Genomic DNA, 22,083 nt, shown 5'->3' on the forward strand with positions numbered 1-22,083 from the left:
GAGTTTTATGGAACCATGTGGGGTTGAATTATATTGTTGGGATGGAGGAATTAACAGATGGAGCTCCACTGTGTGCTTCACCCTTTGACAATCCATAAGGATTTTGCCCTAGATTCTGTTTGAGAAGGCATTTCCGCTGATAGGGAATTGAGGACTGACTGGGGTATGAGGGGAAAACCACTGGTTAGGGAAGCAGAAGATCTAGCTCTTCCACTTGATGGCAGTATATCCTCTGGCAAGACACCTAACTTATCCAGGTCTTGGTTTTTTTCATGTATAAAATGGGAACAGTTAAACTCACTCTTCCATCTTTGGAGTTGGAAAGAGTAAACAAAACCAAGTATGTAAGAATACCATCCAAACTGAAGTGCTTTATAAAATGCTTACAACAATGTTAAAATTTGAACTTTGCAGATTTAGATAGGTATTAATGAACTATGGTGAGAAGTTCAGCATTGCAAGGATTAGTTTCAGAGGAGAAAAAAAAAAAAAAACAGTTCAGGAAACTTGTACCTTGTGGAATTCAAGGAAGAGTTTCCACAACTGATCTTTATATTGTTAGATCACTGGAAGCTGGTAAGGTGGGCTTTCAGCTATTGGTATGTAGACAATGTTGTCATCTGACTTTGTTCTCCATTGTAAGCAGACTACATAAAAGGCTGAAACTGGAGAATAATAAACAATTATACAGGCATTTAAAAAATCTTTCAAGGCATGTAAAGTGTAGGGATTCTTTTCAAAGTGTTTTAATCTTCTATTAATGTTAACAATTTCAGGAAGGTTCTGATGATGATGATGAGGGAGAAGAGGAGGAGGAGGAAAATACAGATTACCTTACAGATTCCAATAAGGAAAATGAAACTGATGAAGAGAATACTGTACGTATGGCTAAAAGATTTGAGTTTTGAAATTTTTGTAACATTTTATTAGTATTTGAATTTTAGCCACTGAAGTTTTCTTTTTATATTGAAAAATAGCTCTAGAAATTTATTTTCAATTTACATTCATAGCCATTTTCTTAATAAAAAGTTCTTTTAACAATAAGGTTTTATATTTTAGTTATTTATTTCTTGAGTTATATTGAACATGTTATCAATACAAAAAGGCTCTGCCATATAAAACCTTACAGTTAAAATTTCTGCTCTGATTTTGTTTTTGTTTTGTTTTAATAAGGAGGTAATGATTAAAGGAGGTGGACTTAAGCATGTACCTTGTGTAGAAGATGAGGACTTCATTCAAGCTCTGGATAAAATGATGCTAGAAAATCTCCAGGTATTAAATATCATTCTATTTTGAAGAATCTTCTTAGCGTGACTCATTGTACATTACATTCTACTAAATGTGAGGGTTTGTTATCTGAACATCTGCTTCGACAGCAACTTTTCCTGAAGTATACAGCTTGCAGCTGTCAGATACATCTTATATTTAAAATTCTTTAAAGTATAAGGGGAGAATGCGTAGTTAATACTTAATTTCAGTATTAAGTATTCAGTATTGGAACAGTAATTTTATTATGCCAATCTCAAGTTATATCTCATCACTTCTAAGTTCCTTGTTTGTTTAGGAACCAAACTTTGCAGAAAATAAACAATTGGAGATATTTAGTTTAAGAAATTCGTGTGTTGGAGTTGGGGTTGTGGCTCAGTGGTAGAGTGCTCCCCTAGCATGCATGAGGCACTGGGTTTGATCCTCAGCACCATGTAAATGTAAAATAAAGATATTGTGTTCACCTAAAACTTTAATAAATATTTTTTAAAAAGAAGTTTTTATGTTGATGATTTGAATAGCTTTTTATGTAAATGGAAAAGTATGAGTTAATATTTAAAAGAAAGATTAGGGTTTTTTAGTGTATTGATAACATTAATAAACTGGATTTTATAAAAAGCTTCATCTAGCTGGGAGTTTTTTGTTTTTTCCTGATGCTAGAATCAAACCCAGGGCCTCACACATGCTAGGCAAATGCTCTTAGCTTTATATTATATCCCAAGCCTTCCATCTAATGGTTTTTTTTAAAAAAAAAAGGTCATAGTAATTTGTAGTAATTAGCATTTTTCTACAAGAAGTAGCTAGGGCAGATCAGAAAGTGACTTTTTTAAAGGCAGAAGATCTTATTGAATCTTAAATGCTGACGGATCAATCTTTTAGAGAAAATATTGGATTTTACTTGATGTTATTAAAGCCAAAGTTATGTTAAAACGCAAATTAGCATTATAGGTACATTAGGCCAATCTGATTCTTCTTCATATATTAAAATATTTCTTTTATCCAGAAAATTCTTAATTTGTGAAATAAATCATATATTTATATCATTTAGAAGCCATGGTCATCAAATAAAACATAATCATTGTAACCCCCTTGAAGAGAAAATGAAATGGTTCACCTGTAGGAACTTTCCATATGCTACTGTACATGGTATATAATCCCAAAGATTCAGAAGGCTGAGGCAGGAGAATCACAAGTTTGAGACCAGCCTTGGGCAACTTAAAGAAATTCTGTCTCATAAAATATAAGCCTGGAGATGTAGCTTAGCGAGAGATCCTCTGTCTGGCATGCTTGAGACCCTGGGTGGAATCCCTAGTACTGGGGAAAAAGAAAGAAATTTCCTACCTGACACAATTCAGTTACCATTTACTCTCAGCTGTTCTTTTGTTCAGCATGTATCTTTTGAGCATCTACTTAGTGCCTAGTAGTGTAAGATAGGCTAAGTTTAAAGTGGTAAATACAAAATATTGTTCCTGTTCTGAGAGAAAGTAGATATTTAACAACCAAACAAATATAGGTTCAAATTTTGATAATTGGTAAGAGTAGGTTGATAGAAAGTGAAGGGCCTTTTTTCATGTAGGGATGGTGGGGAAAGCATCTCTGAGGTCATAAATTTTGAATAGGACGGGTTAAATGGAGCTATCCAGGTGAGAGTGTGGAAACAATATGGTAAAGGTCCTGAGGCACAAAAGGTCTGGTATTTGAAAACTGAAGACTAGTATGAAAAGAAAATAATTATAGGATGATGGTATGACATGAGAATGGGGAATTGTGATGGGACCCCTTGGGAGCTCACAGTCCTTTGTCGTTCAGACGAGGGGCAAGACTGAAGAGCAGGGGCCTGAGTAGAAGGCTGTTGTGGTAAGCCAGGTGAGAAGAAATAGTACTCTGTCTAGTGTAGTGGAGGATACAAACAAGTGGATTTGAAAGCCCTTGAGGAGGTAGAATGGACTGGATTTATTTGGTACTTGATTGGATATGGGTGTGTAGGAAATAAGAAGTCAAAGATGAATTCGGTTTTCTCATTGGCCCTTCTCCAAGAAATCAAGAAGAGTAAGCAGTAATTCCACTTTCATTATGTTAAGTTTTTTGAGAGTTCTTTAAGTTGTCTAGGTTGAAATGTGTAGAGATCAGAAGAGATGAATGAAATGAAAACACAAATGGGTTAGGTAGAACACATTTAAAGCCATGGAAATAAATTAATCACCCAGTATAAAAGCAAGTTCAGATTGAGCCCCAAGATACTCCAGTGTTTGGAAATAAGGTAGAAAAATTGCTGAAGTCAAAAGAATAGAACCTTTGATATAATCCAGTAATTGTTTCTTATTGCAGTTCTTAAGAAGCAAGCTGAAAGGGATGGAAAGATGTGATTGGAGGAGGGAAGTTTGAATTTATACTTTTGTAGGAGATAGGCTTAGTGTGCTAGAGTAAAACTTAATCCTGCATTAGCCTTATTTTTCAAACATTTTCAAATACTGGATGTGGACAACTGTACTGTCTGTTTTGATGAAGTTGTCATAGGAAGATGCAGTATCTAAAGATACTTTGATTCTCCGTAAGTCAGGTTCTTAAATTTAGTGCAGTCCTAATTATATCTCAGCAGGAGGATTGTTTTTGCAGGGGGAAGGGAAGAGCCAAGATGAATTTAGAATGAACTTAAAATTATTCTTTAAAATAATCTATAAGAAAAGCAAAATAGCTAAGAAAATCCTGAAAAATAAGGGGCAAAATACTTTATAAAATATTGAAATGTTTTAAACTTACAATAATAGTTTGGCACAGTGAAATAAAGGAGACTGCAAGCTAGATCCGAATCATGGTAATTTGGCAATATGATAAACACATCATTTCAAATCCAAGGGAAAGGCTCAGTAAACAGATAATGCTGGATTTAGCACATGGTCAGTAAACACAAATAAATGTGGATTTTACTTTTACTTTCACAACCAGAATTAATAATTGTCAGACATTTTACTACTTACAAATATACACTCTGTTTCAAGGATTTCTACATCTATTCTTCATACAGTGCTGTCAAATACTACTAGTATTACTTTTTTTTTTTTTTTAGTTAAAACAACATTGACTTGAAAAGGTCAGAAACTTGTTTAAGGTCACATGGCTAGTGAGTCATGGAATCCATTTTGGGTTTTGTGTTGGTTGGTTGGTTTGTTCCTTATTGTGATGCTGGGGAATCAAACCCAGGGCCTTGCACATGCTTGGCAAGCACTCTACCACTGAGCTACACCCCGAGCCCCTGGAATCTTTTGAATCATTCTGTTCTATTACTTTAAAGCACAGAATGCCATGAAAATTCAAACAAATGACAAGAAGGAAAAATAACTCCTGTGCAGCAGTGTGATAATAATTATATAATAGCAAGATGAATGACCCATTTTTAATTACATGAAAGATATTAGGCAAAATCTTGCTAGAAGTCACTAATAATCAAAAGATATGCAAATTAAGATTAATTTATTCACTTGTCAGACCATCAGATATAAAGATTTATAAAGTGATAGTATTCAGTGTGGTAGGTTGTTTTTTTTTTTGTTTTGTTTTGTTTTTTGGTACTGGGGTTTGAACCCAGAGGCATTTAAACACTGAGCCACATCCCCAGCCTTTTTTATATTTTATTTAAAGACAAGGTCTCATTGAGTTGCTTAGGACCTTGGTAAGTTGCTGGGAGTTGGCTTTGAACTTTGCCTCAGACTCTGGAGTGCTGGAATTACAGTCGTGTGCCACCATGCCTAGCTCAGTGCAGTTTTAAAGTTTGCTAAATGTGCATCAGTTCAGCATGGTTATCATCTATTGGGAGGGAGGGGATCTAGTAAACCTATCAAATGGGCATATATATATGGTCAAAAAATTTACCCTACTTAGCAGTTTTCTTTAAAAGTTAAATATACAAAGATGTCACATTATTTATAATAGTAAAAAAAGTTTTAATTATTTGTCAGTAGGGATTGAATTAAATAATAGGACATACCATATTTGCCACATAATTATTACAGATTTTATGACAAATTTTCTTGCAAAAAAGTAGGGTATGACCATTTTGTGAAGTTTAAAAAAAAATTGTGCCGGTATGACTTAAAGATCATTTATTACTAAACTGTCTTTGGTGCAAGATTCGGTTACATGCAATACTTATAAATATATGTTAATTTAGTGGTGATAACTATATAGTAAATAGAGTATGCATATAATTAGCTCTGTATATATTAAAAGATGCTCAAGAGTTAAAAGGAGAAAAATGTATATATTTAGTATAGAATAATAAGGCTAATTGTGGTTGCTTATGTTTATAATGTATATTAATAAATGGAAGAAAAAATCTGAAAGAATATAATTCATTGTTAACAACTGTTGCATCTTGGTGTGGAGCAGAAAGAGGTAAGCTGGAAGAATTAATACAGGTACTTACTAATACATTTTTGTATTTAAATATTTTTCAAACAATGTGTTAATTTTGTAATAAAGAGAAAAATCCTTTACAAATAAAGATTTGTCTAATATAACCCTTTGCAGTTTTAAGTAGTACATCTTCATAAATCTTATGAACCTGGGACTAACTAACTACTTTAAGTAGATTGTAATAAATTGGAGCTTTAAAAACAAACATAATTAGGGACTGAGATTGTGGCTCAGAGGTAGAGCCCTCGCCTAGCACGCAGGAGGCCCTGGGTTCAATCCCTGGTACCACATAAAAATATGTGTCCATCTATAACTAAAAAATAAATATTAAAAAAAATAATGGGCTGGGGATGTGGCTCAAGCGGTAGTGCGCTCGCCTGGCATGCGTTCGGCCCAGGTTCGATCCTCAGCACCACATACAAAGAAAAGATGTTGTATCCGCCAAAAACTAACTAAATAAATAAATATTAAAATTATTTAAAAAAAATTAAACCTTATACCATTTCACTTAATTTGCAAGTCTTTTGAATATGAGGCCCATATCAAGCACTATTTAAGAAGAGCAGTTTTAAGACCTGTAAAGCCTCTCAGCATTACTTCCCAAGCTTTGAGGAATTATTCTCCCTTCCTTAGGGCATAGACAATTATTTGCAGTTGTGTAAACACCTTGTACTGTTTCACATCCTTACTTTTGCACCTGTTCTTCCCCTGCCTAAGTTCCTTCCATATCCCCCCGTTGCTCTTTCCGTATGCTCAGAAGACATCATATGAAGTCTTTAACATTCTCAGTTGTCCCATTTGTGCTAAACCTTTCATCAGGTCTCTGTACCCACCTGCTTCCCAGCCAGGTGAAGATAATCACTCCATCCTCTACACAAGTGATTTGCACCTCCACTGTATTGTAATTGGTTTACTTATATATCTCTCTAACGTAAGTTTATGAGCTTTTTTGAGAGATAAGTCTTTAATCTTTCCATTTTTAAGTCTAACAGTAAATCATCAGTGAAGTTTTATTTAATTGGTTGAAAAGTTCAGTGTAAATGTTAAGAATAATTGATATTGCTAACCAATAAATTAATGTGAATGGCTATAGATTCCATTCATTCTTGAACATTTATAGAGCACTACTAGGAAATGCTGGGGAACGGGAATAGAGTGTTGAGTCTGCCTAGTCTGGTGAATGAGTCAGACTGATAAATAGGTTATTATGAGACTATAAGAATGAAGCAGATGTTGTGCCACAAGGATGACTAAAAGGGCATTATTTGGGGCTGGGGATATAGCTCAGTTGGTAGAGTGTTTGCCTCACATGCACAAGGCCCTGGGTTCCATCCCCAGCACCACAAAAAAGCGCGGGGGGGGGGGGGGGAAGGGGGCAATTATTAGAGGAGCCAGGGATAATTGGTAGGATGTGCAACACTGAGTGCTTGGAAGCACATGGAACTATAAGTAGGAGTCAAACCACATAACGTAGTTTCTTCTAAGACAAATTATAAAGGTTTTAGGTGGTGGAAGAGAAATATCCCTAGTTCATCTGTATTTTAGAGACTTTAGCTCTTATGATTGTTGTGTTTTAAAAAATACAGCACCAAATGAATTCTTTGCAGTTTATATTTACATATATTTATGTATATCTTGGAATATTTATATACTTTTTAATTTTTGTCTTTAAGCAAAGAAGTGGCGAATCTGTTAAAGTACATCAACTTGATGTTGCTATTCCTTTGCATCTCAAAAGCCAGCTGAGAAAAGGACCTCCACTTGGTGGCGGGGAAGGAGAGGCAGAGTCTGCAGATACTATGCCATTTGTCATGTTAACAAGAAAAGGCAATAAACAGCAGGTAAGAAACTGCCCACTGTGCAGTTGTCCCACCCTCCTTATGTTGCCAGCAGAGGGTGAGGCTTGCTTTTTTTTTTTTTTTAAATAATGAATGCATAGCAATTTCTATTAGATACTCTTTGGTTACCATTTATGCATAGCTACTAAAATTACATTGGTACACTTGGATCCTGTTTTGTTAACTAAAAAGTGACTTTGGAATATCTTTGTTCTATAGATCGAATTACACAATAGTAAGAATTCTGTTTTCTTCCTTCCTTTGGTGGGGTACATGTGAATATTCATTATTGTTTATACCATCCTTATAGAAATGTAGGCATTAAAAATAAATCAAGAGTGTATCTTAAAAAATTGGGGGCCTTTGAAAATAAATTCACTTCAGAAGTCTGAATTCTAAATTATATGGACTATTTTTGGCTTAAAGTAGGTAGATTATTTTTTCAAAAAAAAAAAAACTGTCTCATTTAACTTTATGCAAAATAAGTAATTTGAAGCCCTACTTCTTAAAATGTGAAATTTAAAAATATATTTTTTGAACTTTGAAAATATTAACAAACATGAAATAAGAGCTTAGGGTTCTTAGTTTAAATTTTCAACTCGTATAAAAAGTTTATTTGGAATTTTGGAAAATGTTCAATATTAGGAACATTATTTGAAGAAACATCACTGGTATTTTGTGGTCTGAAAAAGAAAGTGTATTTTGTTCTGATTTTTATTTCTTTATTTGACTTTTGGGTGTTGGCCTGTGAGGTGCAACGGTTTTTCTACAAGTGAGAAATGTGTTGCCTTATAGGAATCTTTATTTCTTAAGTTGAGTGAAAGATCTCTTTGTACACCGAATTTGTGCTTAGAAATAACTTTCTGTTCTAGTCATTAGGGGAAAAAATTACACCGAATTTCAGAGTAGGAGAGGAGAAAGAAAAAGCTAATGCCATTTGTAATTGATTTCTTTCTCAATTTAAATATGAATTAGAATAATGAATTAAAATGAAATATTTTGATTGAGAAAGTAAAAGTTTAAATAGTACTGTTATGTAATGTTGAGACTATTTTAATCAAATCCAAGTGTAATTATTACAGTTTAATATTCGCAGATAAATCACTGTTTTGCAATTAATATTAAAGAGTCATGATTTGTTTCATGTTTTGATGGAGTAATAGATACTTATCTATCACTGTAACTTGAGATTATATGTAAATATGTTGGTTGTGTTGTGTTTTGTTTTTGTGGTTCTGGAAGTGTCACATGCTTGACAGACAAGTGCTCTCTACCACTGAGCTTCCTCTCCAGCCCTTACATAGTTATAAAATTTTTAAGTTACACTTACAAAGTTGCTTTAAATTACAACCTAAATTACCTTTGCTGCTAATATATTCCAGGAAATTTAGTTTGAATTACTTCAATCTTTTTGTCATCTAATTTAATATAAAATAGAATCTCTCTTCTAATAGTAGCTTAGCAGCTTTATTGTAAAGGCTTTGGCAAAGGGGGGAGACATCAGGAAATTTATCTTTTTATCACTGTTTACCACCATTTATTTTCTGTTCTTTTGAAATACATACTACTTGAGAACTTTTCCTTTTGTAAAGCTTGTCTCAGAGGTCACAAAAATGTGTTTTTGTTCATCTTTTACTTATAATGGTTTCCCTTTAGAATATCTAAGTGAAGAAACTGTCAGTCTTATAAGCAAATAGAAAGCCTCTATTTTAGCTGTGTGTGGTGGCTCACCCCTGTAACCCTAGCGGCTTGGGAGGATGGGGCAGGAGGACCGAGAGTTCAAAGCTAGCCTTAGCAAAAGCAAAGCACTAAGCAACACAGTGAGACCCCATCTCTAAATAAAATACAAAATAGAGCTGGGGATGTGGCTCAGTAGTTGAGTGCCCCTGAGGTCAATCCCTGATACAAAAAAAAAAAAATATATATATATATATATATATATATATATATGGTTGGGGATATGGCTCAGTGGTTAAGTGCCCCTGGGTTCAATCCCCAGTACCAAAAACAAAACAAAAAAACAACAAAAACAACATATTTTTCATGTTTTTTAATGAAATTCACTAAGAAGTATTCTTCATAATATTTTATACAGTTTCTTTAGTATAATTAATACCATCATCATTAAGCTTATCATAACTGAATTATGGGGGGAAATCTCAAATTTTATCATAGTTACCTAATAAAGGGGAAAAAATGATCAGTCTCTTTTATTTCAGAATATTTTGATCTGATGACAAATAAAAGTATCTAGAATAGCCTCAATTTTTTGATGATCAAGGAATTATCTACCTATAGTTCTTATTGGTCAGATTTGCTTGAATGTTTTGTGAAAGAATAATATATGACTCTGTATTTGCATAAATTTATAAGTGTTTGAGTCACTAACAGCTACTGAGAGGAAAATCAATAGCTGATTAACCAAGGATTGGAATGTTGGAGTATGTAAATTACACTGAGACTTTCACCTCTTTCTTTCCCTTGATCTGAAGTAATGCATCTTATGTGATAGTTGGAATGGAAAATGACCTAAAATTGCACTGTCATTTTCTTTTCTTTTCTTTTTTTTTTTTTGAAGAGAGAGTGAGAGAGGAGAGAGAGAGAGAATTTTTAATATTTATTTTTTAGTTCTCGGCGGACACAACATCTTTGTTGGTATGTGGTGCTGAGGATCGAACCTGGGCCGCACGCATGCCAGGCGAGCGCGCTACCGCTTGAGCCACGTCCCCAGCCCCTGCACTGTCATTTTCAATGCCTACTAGATATTTCATATTTGACTGAGAAACTAACATTGCCCAGAATTCTAGCCTATTAAAAAAAAAAAAGATGAAAAAAAAACCAGTAAGTTAAAATTTAATGAATTCCAGACATTGTACTTTTATATATAATCATATCTTTAAAATTAGTGTATTTCTCTGCATGACTGCTTTTAGACTGACAGATAATCTCTTTTTTACTGCTGACTACTTTTCACAAAGGTCCATTAAGGGAAGAAAATTGCGTTGCTTCAAGTCCTCATTCTGGATGTTGTTCTCATTTTTTAGAGGGAAAGTTGTAATCTTTCTGCCTAGAATTTGAAACTCTCTCCCTGGTATCATGATAATTTGGCTCAGTTCTGTTTACAATGTCTGTTTAATGGAACTTTTCCTTCCTAATAGTTCATAGCACCTGGGTTTGAAAATACAGGTGCAACAGAAAGCTTTCAAAATGAGTAGTACTAAAAATAAAAAATTTCACAAATTACTGTGATTGTCTCACAGTAGTAATATTATTGTTTAGGAAGAATAAATGAAGTTTTTGCTTCACATGTTAGAGACATATGTAAAGAGTTTGACAGGAAATTGATTTCAAGCTGAACTTTTTCCATCTATTTATTTTTTGTATATCTTCCTAGATTTTGAAAAATAAATTAAAAGTATATTTTAGAGAATGGTAACTATTTTAATTATGTTTTAGTTGTTTTTGTTTTATGGACATAAACAGAACAAGTTGTGTATTATGTAAATATATTCCTGAAGTTTTAAGTTGGTGACTTATTTTGCAAAGAGTCTTTTTTTCCCCCCAGAAAGTAAAGGAAGCAGTGAGACTTATTCTGAACTTTTTAAAGTTATTTAAGTTCCTTATTACTGTGTGATATTTTTGTGATATTGTTATATTGTGCACTTTACAAATGTTATCTCATTTAATTCTCTGAACAACCTTAAAAGGTAGGTAGTATTGGTGTCTTTTTTTTATAGGTGAGAAAAGTGTCTCAGAGAATTCTTTTATTTTAATTGTTCTTTTTAGATATATATTAATAGAGTATATTTTCACATATTATACATATTTGTAGTATAACTTCTCTAATTAGGATCCCATTCTTATGGTTGTACATGATATGGAGTTTCATGTCATGTATTCAGATATGAACATAGGAAAGTTCATTCTGTTGTCTTCCCTGTATCTATCTCCGGTCCCTTCCCTTCATTTCCCTTTGTCTAATCCACTAAATTTCTATTCTTCCCTGCCCCAACCTGGTTGTGTTTTAGCATCCTCATATCATAGAGAACATTTGACCTTTGGTTTTTGGGGATTGGCTTATTTCACTTAGCATGATAGTCTCTAGCTCCATCTATTTACGATCATATTCCATAGTTGCATTCTTTTTATGGCTGAGTAATATTCCAGTGTGCATATATGCCACATTTTCTTTATCCATTCATCTTTTGAAGAGCACCTAGATTAGTTCCATAGTTTAGCTATTGTGAATTGAGCTGCTCTAAACTTAAAATGTGGCTGCGTCACTCTAGTATGCTGATTTTAAGTCCTTTGGGTGTATACCGAGGAGGGGATAACTGGGTCAAATGGTGGTTCCATTCCAAGTTTTCTCAAGAATCTCTATACTGCTTTTCAGCGTGGTTGTACCAATTTTCATTCCCATCAGCAGCGTATGAGTGTACCTTTCCCCCCACATCCTCACCAACATTTATTGTTTACTTATATTCTTGATAATTGCCATTCTGACTGACTGGAGTGAAATGGAATCTCAGTGTAGTTTTAATATGCATTTCTCTAATTACTTGAGATGTTGAACATTTTTTTCATGTATTTGTTGACCATTTTTATTTCTTCTGTGAAGTGTCTGTTCAGTTCCTATGCCCATTTATTGATTGGGTTATTTGTTTTTATTTTTTTTGGTGTCAAGTTTTTTTTTTTTTTTTTAGTTTTTTAATATATCCTGAATATTAATGCTCTATCTGAGGTGCAGGTGGCAAAGGTTTTCCCCCAGTCTGTAAGCTCTCTCTTCACATTTTTAATTATTGCTGTGAAGAACCTTTTTAATTTGTTGCCATCCCATTTATTGACTCTTGATTTTACTTCTTGCACTTTAGGAGTCTTGTTGAGGAAGTTGGTTCCTAAGCTGACACAATGGAGAGTTGGACCTCCTTCTTCTATTAGATGCAAGGTCTCTATTCTAGTGCCTAAGTCTTTGATCTACTTTGAGTTGAGTTTTGTGTAGGGTGATAGATAGGGGTTAAATTTCATTCTGCTGCATATTGATTTCCAGTTTTCCTAGCACCATTTGTTGAAGAGGCTATCTTTCCTCCAATGTATGTTTATGGTGCCTTTCTTTAGTATAGTTCTCAGATAATTCTTTATATGTGGGGTGTGCGCGTGCGCTGTATATTTTAGTTCTAGTTGGATACAATAGCTTTATTTATTTTTTATGTGGTGCTGATGATTGAACTCAGCACCTTGCACGTCCTAGGCGAACGTTCTACCACTGAGCCACAACCCCAGCCCCCTCTCAGAGAATTCTTGGGTGATTGCTAGGTCATACTAATATATGATAGGACTATGAGGCCAATTTGTATGACTTCAAAAATTTGTGTTCTTTATTTCCTTGCAGCAATATACCTGACAAGTATGTATTTCATGAAAGAAGTGATTGTAATGTGGAAATCAAAGAAAACTGGGGAAGGGGCTGGGGTTGTGGCTCAGTGGTAGAGCTCTCACCTAGCATGTGTGAGGCCCTGGGTTCGATCCTCAGCACCACGTAAAAATAAAGGTACTGTCTACAACTACAACTAAAAAATAAATATTTAAAAAAAAAAGAAAACTGGGGAAGAGGCAGAAGAAAGTTATCATAGAATTAGTAATTATGTAAGAAGGAAAAATTGGCTATCATCAGGCCATATACACTAGAATTTAGGAATAGCCACAGTTGGCAATTTTTAAAAACATGTGGCTCAAGGGGATTAGGAAATGCTTTAAAAAAAAAAAACAAAGAGTAAAAAGCCTGTGCTGTGGAGTGGTATTTTCCCCCTCATATCAAGAAGGAACATTTCTCTTTGAAAGGGCATAGTGAGGGCTGGGGATGTGGCTTAAGCGGTAGTGCGCTCGCCTGGCATGCATGCGGCCCGGGTTCGATCCTCAGCACCACATACCAACAAAGATGTTGTGTCCGCCGAGAACTAAAAAATAAATATTAAAAATTCTCTCTCTCACTCTCTCTCCTCTCTCAACTCTCTCTTTAAAAAAAAAAAAGAAAGAAAGAAAGGGCATAGTAAGATTGGATAAAATTAAATAATGTCATAAGGAATAATCTACTTTAAGGAGTCCCAGTCTTCAGATAGAAACTAATTATATCTTTGAGGACTGAAAGAACTTATATATGTAATTATAGAGCAGTTGTCATTAAGATTTTCTGCCTTTTTCAAAAACAAGCGAAAACTACTTTCTGAAATGTAGCCCAACAAACTTGGTGTATAATTCTAGGATGGGTTTTTAAACAGATGGTTTTAGTCACTAGGAAATTTAAAAATGCCAAATGATATATCAGTATGTGCTTACTAGCATAGCTAAAGTTAGGAAGACTGATTGTGCCACGTTTCAGCAGGGATGTGAAGGAACCGAACTCAGTTGGACAGTTCCTTAAAAACTAAAACACACCAGGTATTTCCAGCTATTCCATTCCTAGCATGTTAACCCAAAACTAAAAACAACCCAGATGTTACCAACAGGTGAATCAATATTAGTTCATTTTGTATAATGTAGTGCTAAAGAGTGTGTGTTGGAGGAATCAGTAGTAAAAGAAAGCAGGTCAGCAGCTGCTACCTGGTGGGGTAGAGAAAGAGATGGGTTACAAAAGTTAGAGGTGATTGATATGCTCATTGTCTCAAGTGAGGAGAGATTTTCTTCAGCATATACCTACAGAGAAATTCATCAAATTACATCAGACATACTTCACAAAAGGTATTTTGGATTTGGTTTTGAGTTTTTGCCATGCTGGGGATCTGCCCCACAGCCTCACACATACCAGACATGTGCTCTACTACTGAAACCCACCTCTAAATGTTTTTTTGTTTGTTGGCTTTTTCCTTTTTAATGGCTTTGAGCTCTTTAAAAAGAAAGTGATTATTGGAAGGAGTCAGTACTAGACTCCTTAGAGAAAATTCTCTAAAGCTAAGCACATTGGGGAGAACCAGTGAGGTTTAGTGGGCACCTTAATATTTTTATTTTGATAGGTGAGATTTTTGTCTGCTGATATAAATATAAAATGCAGTTAGTTGGGTTTGTAGATAAATATTTTTTGTTTTTACCTTAGTGGATGTATCTGGCTTAGTATATTTGTATTCTGGGTATTACATTCTAAGGGGAGGGGAACATTGACTAACTGAAGGGCATTGTAAAACAGAATGCCAAGAGAGAACATATGAATTAATATAAAAAAATCAAACTTGCAAGTCAAATTCAAATGAGTCAGAACTTACACAATGTTAAACTTTACACGATTTTAAAGATGCCAGCATTCAGAAGGCACAGATCAAGCAGAGATGTCTGGGATCCTGCACACAGCTTCCTGAACCCTGACTTTGCACAGATATGGTCCAGATGAGTTCTCTTCATTAAGACATGCACAACAGAGAATTTAGGTTATGAAACACCTCCATTTTGTGCTTAGATATTAACATAGCGTACTTAACATTTTCCAGGGAGCCAAGACCCATAAATTCATAGATTTTTTTTTTAAATCTAGGTTTGTTTGCCATATGCAGTCCTAAGCCAGGAACATCCTACTAAAAAACAAAGGCATTCCTAGACAAGGGCTCACTCTCTCCCTATGACAGAACTGTTTAACTTAACAGTTTTCACTTAACTCTCTCTCCTTTCAAACATCACAGCTGTCTTCAGAAATACGAAGTCCTAGTAATGTTGAAGATAGACTAGATTTGTTCATGTAGTTCATGAGGTGGGTAGAAATGACAGGAGGTGGGTTCCAGTTTCCTGTAGAAGTCTTTCTGACAGCCCTACATGATGGGGTCTACAGAATGAAAAATCATCCCTTGTTAGAGATATGCTTCCAAATAGGGTACACTAAAGAACTTCTGCTTTTCATGGAGATTGAACTGGTAGACTTTTACTTCTCATCCAAATCTGATGGATTTTGTCTACTAGAATAATACTACTATTTCTTTTTAGATGTTCTTATAAATCTGTTGATGTACAGTGAAAGAAAAACACTATTTTCCTAAACTTATTTTCTACTTGCTATTTTATTTGAAGTCTATTTTTTTTTCTTTCTGGTTTCCTCAGGGTATTTTTTTTTTTTTAAGAGAGAGGGAGAGAGAGGAGAAAGAGAGAGAATTTTTTTTAATATTTATTTTTTTAGTTATTGGCGGACACAACATCTTTGTTTGTATGTGGTGCTGAGAATTCAACCCGGGCTGCACGCATGCTAGGCGAGCGCGCTACCACTTGAGCCACATACATCCCCAGGCCCATTTTTTTTTTTTTTTAATAGGAGAGAGAGAGAGAATTTTAATATTTATTTTTTAGTTTTCGGCGGACACAACATCTTTGTATGTGGTGCTGAGGATCCTCAGGGTATTTGTGACCTTTGGTTTTTGTTTTTGTTTTTTCTCTCTCAGTTTAAAATACTTAATGTGCCCATGTCATCCCAACTTGCTGCAAATCATTGGAACCAGCAACAGGCAGAACAAGAAGAAAGGATGAGAATGAAAAAGCTCACACTAGATATCAATGAGCGGCAAGAACAAGAAGATTATCAAGGTATGAAATCATTTATAAAATAGGAAATTTTTATGCTTCTTGAGTGTTTGAAATATAGTTTTAACTCATTCTGTGTCCATTTCCCTCTGACTTATTTGTAAAATAATAATATAATTTTCATCTTATTTTTCTAACTCCATAATTCAGATAGATTACCCACTGTTATTTGTGTTTGCAAGTGAGAGGGTAATTTTTTAACAAATGTAGACTCTCTCCAAACACTATATTATTAGCTGTCATTGTACACTGCCTCTTAGGCTTTTTAATTGTCTCTTAAGGCACTTAATGTAATGACCAAATTTACAATAAGGAAACATTGGATACTGAAAGAATCTCATCTCTTGATGGTTCTTTTAGTATCTTACAATCATGATAGTCTGTATAATGGTCACTTTTCTGTAGTCATTTACCTGATAATAGGACTGATAAACTTGATCTCCCTAACATTTTGTTTCATAGATGATGTACATTTAAAAGAGTTAACAGCATTTTTTCTTTTATTCTAATCATAGAAATGTTGCAGTCTCTTGCTCAGCGCCCAGCTCCAGCAAACACCAATCGTGAGCGGCGGCCTCGTTACCAGCATCCAAAAGGAGCACCTAATGCAGATCTAATCTTTAAGACTGGTGGGAGGTAAAAATAGCTTCTCCCTTAGCTTGCTTGCTTTCTCTCTCTCTCTCTCTCTCTCTCTCTCTCTCTCTCTCTCTCTCTCTCTCTTTCTTTCTCTCTCTCTCTTTCTTTTTTATAATATCCATATGAATAAAGTATAGAATTCTGGATTATACTTACATTCAAAACCCTATTAGCAAAATAGAAAAGTTCTTTGTTGAAAGTTTTGTTGCTGCTAAATATACAAACTATTAGCTTAATGGACAATGACAAATGATAGTTTCTTGCTTTTGCAGTTATTTGAAAGTAGCTTTAGCTAGGTATGGTGGCGCCTATAATCCCAGTGGCTCTGGAGGCTAAGACAGGAGGATTGGGAATTCAAAGCCAGCCTCAGCAATTTAGCAAGATCCTAAGCAACTCAGCAAGACCCTGTCTCTAAACAAAATACAAAAAAGGGCTAGGGATGTGGCTCAGTAGTTAAGTGCCCCTGGGTTCAGACCCTGGCATTAAAAAAAATAAAATAAAAACACACACACACCCACACACAAAAACACTACATCTTAAAAATAGCTTTAGGCTTTGGGTATATAGCTTAGTGGTAAAAGCATTTACCTAGCAAGTGTGAGGCCCTGGGTTTAATCCCAGCACCACCAAAAAAAAAAAAAAAAGTAGCTTTTAATATATGCATAATATAGATGCAGTTTTGATAATATATGTTCCCTCTTATCATCAGAAACTAAAAATATTAGAATATCTTATCTTGGGCTGGGGATGTGGCTCAAGCGGTAGCATGCTCGCCTGGCATGCGTGCGGCCCGGGTTCCATCCTCAGCACCACATACAAACAAAGATGTTGTGTCCGCCGAAAACTAAGAAATAAATATTAAAAAATTCTCTCTCTCTCTCAAAAAAAAGCAAATGGTTTTTTTTTTTTTAAAAAAGAATATCTTGATATTTTTATCAGCTTCACTTTTCCATATTGCAGTGTAATATCTCTGAATAGCATATTGTCTTTATTTATAACTAATTCCTTTTCTATTCAGAAATTAGTATCTTTTTCTAATTTTTAAATGTGGGAATATCATAATCTTATAGAATTTGTAAATATGAAGTTTGATGACATAATGGGTATCTGCAGTAGCATATATTCATCTAGTACCAGGTCCAGCCCGTCATTACAAAAAAATTTAAAAGGAGAAGAAAATCCTCAAGTTTATAATGTCCAATGAGAAAACAGAGTACTACCTGCACTTGAAGGCTAATTCTGTCCTACTCATTTATTCTGCTTATTTCTATTTATTCAAATATGTCATTTGTGCTATTTATTCAAAGCATTTCTCAGGCAGTAGGGAACAAAGATGAATATATAGAAACAGATGTGTAAAAGTAATTACTATAATAGAAGTATATGTGGTATGCCCTACTTAGTTTGCTACCAACATTATTTAGTCATTTCTCAAAATTCTTTAACTTTCTATTTTCCTTTCCTCTTCCTCTAATTTCCCTTTGGAAGAACCAGCCACACTTGCTCTTTCCCTTGCCTCCCAATCATTGTGTGACTTACCCTACCTTTTTAGTGTCTTAACTCTGGGTTAATAGGTGGCCTTCTCTGGGGTCCCTAACCACTTCTTGAGCAATATCTTTGTAGCACTTTGCATTGTGGGCAAATTCTGTTTTCCTCCACATACTCTTTCATTTTGCTTCTATGACTTTTAGCTTCTGATTTTCCCCCTTTTCTCTGACCCCTCTGATTCCTACCTGACTTTCAGCTCATTTTTGCACACGCCCTACCTATAGATGTCCAGATTCCTTGGTTTCTTTTTCTATCCTTCTACTGTCTGTAAGGGGTCATTCTTTCCATGACTTCATTACTGTCCAGATCTCCAGCCCAGACTTTACACTTGAGTTTCTGCCTGTCTAGGTGGGCACTCTGAAACAGAAACCTCCCTTGTTCCCTCCCTGTTCTAGCTTAATGAACAAAAGCACTACTATTGTCCATACTAGGAAAGGGGGTTTCATTTTATAATTCTCCTTCCCCCTCAATTCCCTGATCTGGGTAATAACCCTCTGCATTCTAATATTAAAAGGTTATCAAAGTTGCCTATTTTATTCTGCCCCACTGCCAAGACTCTAGATCAAACCACTATCGCCTCACATTTGGATTACTGCTGCAATCCCTTCTTGGCCTTTGAGCTAAGATCAAATGTAGATAACTGCAGCTACCTTATCTACATCTACTTCTTAGTCCGTGTCACCCACATCCAATTCATTCTCAGTGTTCTTTCTAAGATGCAAATCTGCCATCTGACTATATGAGCCCTTCTGCTTAAAATTCGTCAATGGCTCCTTATGGCTCGTAGTATAAACTTCAAACTCTTCAGCTTGGTTAGCAAGGTATGAATTGCATGCATATACTTACTTTATTGGCTTCATCTCTCGAAGTTCCTTTCCCTACTCCTAACCAGCTGGTCTTTTAACTACCTATTGCTCTTACTGTTCTATTTTTGCCTTTCTCTGGAGCAGTCTCCTGCTTTTCTTCCTGGATAACTCCTACTCCTTCTTAAGACCCACCTTGGTATTCTCAATACTGACATAGATCAGTGAGGATAGGTTGTCTTAACTCACTATATTTCCACAGACTGTGTCCTATTTATTTACCTGCTAGTTTGTCTCCATTCTCCATGAGACTAAAGACTGGAGGTGGGGGGCATGGACTGCATCTTTTTTTTTTTTTTTTTTTAATTTTTTTATTGATTATTTAAAGCATTACATAGCTCATGATATATCATCTTTCATACATTAGACTCAAATTGTGTTTTGAACTCCCATTTTCACCCCAAATATAGATTGCAGAATCACATCTGTTACATATTCACATTTTTACATAATGCCATATTAGTGTCTGTTGTATTCTGCTACCTTTCCTATCCCCTACTATCCCCCCTCCCCTCCCCTCCCCTCCCATCTTCCCTCTCTACCTCCCCTGCTGTTATTCAATTCTCTCCCTTTTTTTTCCCTCCCCCTTGCCCCTCATAGCCTCTTATAATTTTATGTATCCTTGAAGGTCTCCTACCATTTCCATATGCTTTCCCTTCTCTCTCCGTTTCTCTCCCCCCATTCGCATGGACTGCATCTTAATCTTGCTTTCCGTTATATCCTTCATAGCTCTTAGTGCCTGGCACCTAGTAGATGCTCAGTAAATATTTGTTGAATAGACAAAAGAACTATTTACAATCTACATTTAGTCGTTTTAATAAACTTTCTTCTTTCAGTTCTGCTCCCAAGTTCTTGTTTTCCATTTTTTGTGAGTTCCAACCCTTGAGCTAACCTCTCAACCTGTTTTAAATTTTGACTTAAAATTGTAACTTAAAAAAAAAATCCTAACCTGTCCATCATCCTTTTTGAATGGCACTCTGTAAAGGATAATGAGTGTTATTTTCATAGGCAGTGTTTCTAAAACATAGGTATGGTTAACATTGTAGAATGGCCAAATGCATAAACATGAGTTTTTGAGCGTTTTAGAGTACCACATGTTCTTTGCCATTTTAAACTTAAGTGAAGAAATATAGTCATTTTAAGAACAAACTGATGGGATGGAATGGTGGTTGGGTCTTTATTTTCTTCTGCTTACTTTGGGCCAGACTTAGCTTTAGTCGAAGTGTATATGGAGCACTGACATCATCAGTAGCTTAAGGAGAGCATGCTGGAGGGGAGTACCTATGTGAAGTGGGGCAGGGGGACCTTGAGTCTATGAGTAAATCTGAGGAACTGGTTTCAAGTTGATATTTAATGTGGCTGGTGATTTTTTTTAAAAAAAATCAATTAATGTTGGTAATTTTATGTGTTAGTGAAAGGAAAATTAATTTGAAAACTAGTTATTCAAGTAGTTGAAATTTTTTTACCTGTGGATTTTGATAGGCTCCTACTATTATATAATGATTTTTATGTTTTCTAACCAGAAGATCTTATCAGAGCAATGTAAATTAAAACTTCAGCCTTTTAACAAAATACAGGTATTTATTTTTAGTGAATAAGATGGAGGTTTGTGCTGTAAGTGAAATTGTTCTTCAGTTTTTCTGTAGTGCAGAACAAGATTCTTTTCTTTTCCAGTAGTGTTGACAATCTGAAACTTTGCATCTTTGGCAAGTATTACTGCTTAAGCATATGGTTTACATGCTACAAGTTCATATGGATTATTCTGTTGCTTCTCAAACTTTTAAAATACATATAAATCATCTAGACTAAAAAGGCAGGTTCTGGTTCATTTCTGTTCAGCTGCTAGGTGATATCAGAGCTGCTGGTGTGCAGACCACAATTAGAATAGAAAGGATTTATTTTGTCAGTTTTGGTGGGGTTTTGTGTGTGTGTGTGTGTGTGTGTGTGTTATTTTTGTTATGTTTTATTTTCATTTTGAAATGGGGTCTTGGTATATTGCTCAGGTTGGTCTCTTAAGCTTGAGATGTTCCTACCTCCAGTTTATAAGTTCCTGACACTGTAAGCACATGCTACTGCATCTAGCTTGCTATTTTTAAAAAGATATGTATGCCCTTATTGTATGTTAAATAAGTGATAGTTTGGATATAGAATACCTCCTAGAATAACATATAATCCAAAGTATATATTGTAAGTGCTTTTTAAGCTCTTAGTATTTTAATCATTCAGAGTGATTATTTGCCTACAAAACCAGTCAGGTGACAGATACCCTTCACTATAACTAGTGATAGAAGCATATCAACTTAGCAAAGATTTTCAACATTTTTTTCCTTTCATTCACTGTTTATTTTAAATATTTTGTTTTAGACAGCTGCTTTGTCTTGACTTCAGGAGAAACTCTTTCATCTTTTTGTTCTTTCATTGGGGACATGATTATATCATTGATACTTTTTCATATTTATTTCATTTCTGGAAGAGTACAGACAACTGAGGATATGCTTTCCTATATTTGCATTTTATTCTCTGAATTTGTCTTGCTCATATAACTTGTTCTGTGTAAAACAAACTTTATGAGTCTCTAGGAAAGTGCCATTGACTGAATGACTTAAACTACAGAAGTTTGTTGTCTTAAAGTTTTGGTGGCAGGAAATATGAGACAAAGGAGTCTGAGGCTGTAAGGAAGGCTGTTCCAGGCCTCCTGTGTGGCTCTTGAGGTTTGCTAGCAATCTTTGGTATCCATTGGCTTATAGGTGCATCGCTCTAATTTCTGAATCCCTGCCTTCATCTTCACATGACATTCTTCCTGTGTTTGTGCCTAATTTTTTTCTTTTCTTTTTTTTTTTCAGTACTGGTAATTGAATACAGGGCCTTTCACATACTAGGCAAGTGCTCTTGCAGCTGAGGTACATCCCCAGCCTGTGCATAAGGATATAATCATTGTTTTGGACCAGGGACTCACCCTACTCCACTAT

General features: G+C 35.0%; 1 protein-coding gene across 4 annotated transcripts in view; it reads left to right on the plus strand.

The window, feature by feature from the left end:
- UPF2 (UPF2 regulator of nonsense mediated mRNA decay) overlaps positions 1 to 22,083 on the plus strand; it is a gene marked incomplete at its 3' end in the record, with an annotated part of 114,445 nt that overhangs the window by 90,587 nt on the left and 1,775 nt on the right. For 3 of the 4 annotated variants that reach the window (XM_081300465.1, XM_081300468.1, XM_081300467.1), the window contains exons 17-21: positions 777 to 878; positions 1,174 to 1,272; positions 7,353 to 7,520; positions 15,929 to 16,070; positions 16,583 to 16,703. In XM_081300465.1, coding sequence (XP_081156591.1) covers positions 777 to 878; positions 1,174 to 1,272; positions 7,353 to 7,520; positions 15,929 to 16,070; positions 16,583 to 16,703 — 632 coding nt within the window. Of the gene's footprint in view, positions 1 to 776; positions 879 to 1,173; positions 1,273 to 7,352; positions 7,521 to 15,928; positions 16,071 to 16,582; positions 16,708 to 22,083 lie in introns of those variants that run through there. The other variant, XM_081300466.1, reaches the window with a different exon arrangement.

Source organism: Spermophilus citellus, assembly GCF_964194105.1.
Source record: "Spermophilus citellus genome assembly, chromosome: 6".
NCBI lineage: Eukaryota > Metazoa > Chordata > Mammalia > Rodentia > Sciuridae > Spermophilus > Spermophilus citellus.